Source organism: Cibotium barometz, chromosome 61 (assembly GCF_041138505.1).
Source record: "Cibotium barometz isolate CiBa-2024 chromosome 61, ASM4113850v1, whole genome shotgun sequence".
NCBI lineage: Eukaryota > Viridiplantae > Streptophyta > Polypodiopsida > Cyatheales > Cibotiaceae > Cibotium > Cibotium barometz.
In genome coordinates, this window is record NC_141106.1 from 6,201,774 (window position 1) to 6,205,041 (window position 3,268).

At 47.6% G+C, this 3,268-nt stretch overlaps 1 protein-coding gene across 1 annotated transcript in view; it reads left to right on the forward strand.

Annotated features, from left to right (window-relative positions):
- The first annotated feature begins 496 nt into the window (after positions 1-496).
- The window catches only part of LOC147604496 (phospholipase A1 PLIP1, chloroplastic-like), a 3,409-nt gene continuing 637 nt past the window's right edge, over positions 497-3,268 (forward strand). The window contains exons 1-5 of the mRNA XM_086794641.1: positions 497-1,472; positions 1,620-2,033; positions 2,181-2,240; positions 2,350-2,763; positions 2,871-3,268. The exon at positions 2,871-3,268 is cut by the window's right edge and continues 637 nt beyond it. Coding sequence (XP_086650767.1) covers positions 648-1,472; positions 1,620-2,033; positions 2,181-2,240; positions 2,350-2,763; positions 2,871-3,268 — 2,111 coding nt within the window. The 5' untranslated portion in view covers positions 497-647. The remainder of the gene's footprint in view (positions 1,473-1,619; positions 2,034-2,180; positions 2,241-2,349; positions 2,764-2,870) is intronic.

The window sequence follows — 3,268 nt, forward strand, 5'->3', positions numbered from 1 at the left end:
CAAGGAGGCCCTTGAAAAGATTCAAGGGTCGCGACCCGTGTGTGTGTGTCTCTCACGTGTGTGCGCGCGTGTCTTGACTCTGTGATCGGATTGCATGGGATTGGAGGGCCACGGTTGGTGGTCTGTTTTTTTTGGTGGGGGGGGGGGGGGGGGGGCGGGGGAACCAATCGTAACCAAGAAAAAGGGTAAATCTAGCAGCCTTATGTTCTCTAGCATAGATTAAGTTTTAACGTGAGAAAAAAGACATTAATAATTAATTGAAGAAAGCCTGTGGTGGTATACATTTGTTGTGGATGAGTCACTTGAGTGTTTTTAAAGTACTTGAGATCCTCGCTGGCATGCGTCGGCGTGTCGTGGCAGCCCAATCTATCCGCTGAGGTGGAATTGGAATTGGCAACGACACTAGAAAGAAACGAGCAACCACAAGTCCCTCTTTCCTTAGCAGGCGGAACTGTTCAGAGCTGAAGCTTTTATGTACCGTGCAAGCTTTTGAGCTACACACACGCACACACACACAGCAATCCAATCCATTGCACTGCCTTTCCCCTTGCTTAAAACTAGCTTGCATTATTATCTTCTTTCTCCCTTCCTGTGCCACTTGTTCTCGCTCTTTATCGCTCCTTTCGCCTTAGAATTTGCATTATCTCATGGAAACTCTGGTCACAGAGATCTCTTCCACCCTTCTCAGCCCCCTCCCCAAACTTCGTAGATCTCTGCAAGAGCACACCACTAGCACCACCTCTACCACCACCACCATCAACAGTAGTATTACTCTCTCTCCTCATGTCTCCTCTACAACCAAAACAACCACAACTGCTCTCCTTGCCGACAAAAGCATAGCTGCTCCCTTACTGCCTTTGCCCCCAGCTTCCGGTTCCCTCCTCCCTTCCCCCCTCAAGTTTCTCTGGTTTGGCCGAGACAATCCTTCCAACCCTTCTAAACCCATCATTTCTGAGTCATCCACTGCAGAAACAGACACTCCCCAAGAAGCTGTCGACAGCAGGCCTTGCACTTGCAACCCGAATCATGATCCAAAGGCAGAGCTCAACGTTAATGACACTCCAAGTGCTTCCATCATAGAGGATATGCAGCAGATTAGCGATGCTGATTCCAAAGGTTGGATATCAAGATTTCTCCGACTGAAATTGCTATGGAGAAATAGTGATCTACAATTAAACTCTAGAGAGTTAGTGGAATCCGCTTTGATAAATGCTGCCAAGGAGTCTAATCACACCATGAATACTACGGACTCTACTGCAACTAATGATGAGCTTGTTAGTGGAAGTGCTTTGTCTTGCACCTATGATCCTGATCTGCAAGGTAGTTGTATGCTGCAAGCAAGCCATGAAAGAGTTGTCCACAACAGGCAATCTGTATCTACGTTTCTTCATGAAGTGCCTGTGGCCGAGGTGAAAACCATCTCAAAAATGTGCCTGCTTAGCAACCTGGCCTACATTATCCCAGCCATCCAGGTACGCCATCATCCGTCGTTATCATCTTAAGCAGCATGTTTAGTTGTTTAATTGGCATGTTTAGCTACTTAACTAGCACGTTTAGCTGTTACTTCTTCCTCTAAATGGGTTATCTTTTAATCCTTTTATTTTGCCTAATTGTACCAGCCTAAACAGCTTTTGAAGGATCACCGGTTGAGCTTTGTCACTTCCTCTCTAATCAAGAAAGACGAGGCCGAAGCCAAAGCTGCTAAGGAACGTCTGAGGTTACAATCAAGTAAACAGAAAAGCAAAAGCTCTATCAAAAGATTAAAAACACACGAAGAAAAAGTAGGAAATAAATGCGACGACGTTGAAGCTCCTAAGGTCTTATCAGACGAAGTACCGTCTTGTGATCAGACGCAATTAATAGATAGCATAGCATCTCAACAACAAGATCTGCAACCTGTCCCACTACCAAAGGAGGGATTAGGGGATACTACAATTAAGGTTAATGAAGCAGCTAAGATGCAAGGCAGTTGTCCTTGCGAATGGTTCATATGCGACGATGAGGCGAGCAGCATACGATATCTGGTGATACAGGTATACGCTGGTGGATAATCAAGACAATATTTTCACATCAATGTATCATTAATTGATTATCCTAGGATAACAGCTACACAGGGGGACTACATAATCGTCACGTTAATCTCTTACTAATCAATCTAGCACGGTTTCGTGTTGAATTAGGGCTCGGAGTCTTTGGCATCGTGGCAGACCAACCTCGCATTCGAGCCTACAAAATTTGAGGTGAATGCTTCTTATATGGTATTATGATTAATGTCTAATAATAATTTGATTATGTTTTTAGGGTAACATTATTATTATCTAATAATAATAATGTTATTTATTATTTTAGGGGCTGGGCGTATTGGTACATCGTGGAATATATGAAGCAGCACAGGGCCTATACAACATGGTACTACCAGAGATCCAAGAGTACATAAGAAGGGAGTCACACGCTAAGATATGCTTCACGGGGCATTCGTTGGGGGGAAGCTTAGCGACCCTGCTTGCGCTTATGCTAGTGAAGAGGGGGATAGTGAGGGCGAGCGCTGTGGAGCCCGTGGGGACGTTCGGAGCGCCCTGCATCTTGTGCGGGGGTGAGCGCCTGCTGCCGCAGCTCGGTCTGCACAAGGGACAGTTCATAAACGTTGTCATGCACCGCGACATCGTGCCCCGCGCCTTCGCGTGCGACTATCCGGAACACGTGGCCCGCGTCCTCAAGCGCGTGAACGGCACCTTCCGCGACCACCCCTGTCTCAACCATCAGGTACCTCAAAATCCCTCTGAATGAAAGCTTTGGTGCCTCGTGTTGAATTTCAATGGGGTTGATTCAGAACCATAACTTCGAGTGTGGGTGTGGTGGTGTAATTGCAGCGCCTGTTGTATGCCCCCATGGGCCAGATGCTGATCTTGCAGCCAGACGATGCACAGTCTCCAGGCCACCCTTTGCTGCCCACAGGCGGTGATGCAGGCCTCTATCTCATAAGGCATCCATCGAACGAGCAAGACAAAAGCCATGCAGTGGAGCTGCGAGAGGCCCAGAGAGCCTTCTTCAACATGCCTCACCCCCTCGAAATGCTCAGAGACCCGGGCGCCTATGGCTTCGAAGGTGCCATCTCAAGGGACCATGACCCCCGCAGCTATGCCAAAGCCATCAACATCGTCATCACACAAGGCCTCAAAAGATTCAAGCACTTGAAAAAACAGTGGAGGCGACAGCTATGGTGGCCCTTGGTCATTGCTGAGGCCTCCCTCTTAACCCGAAAGGGCTC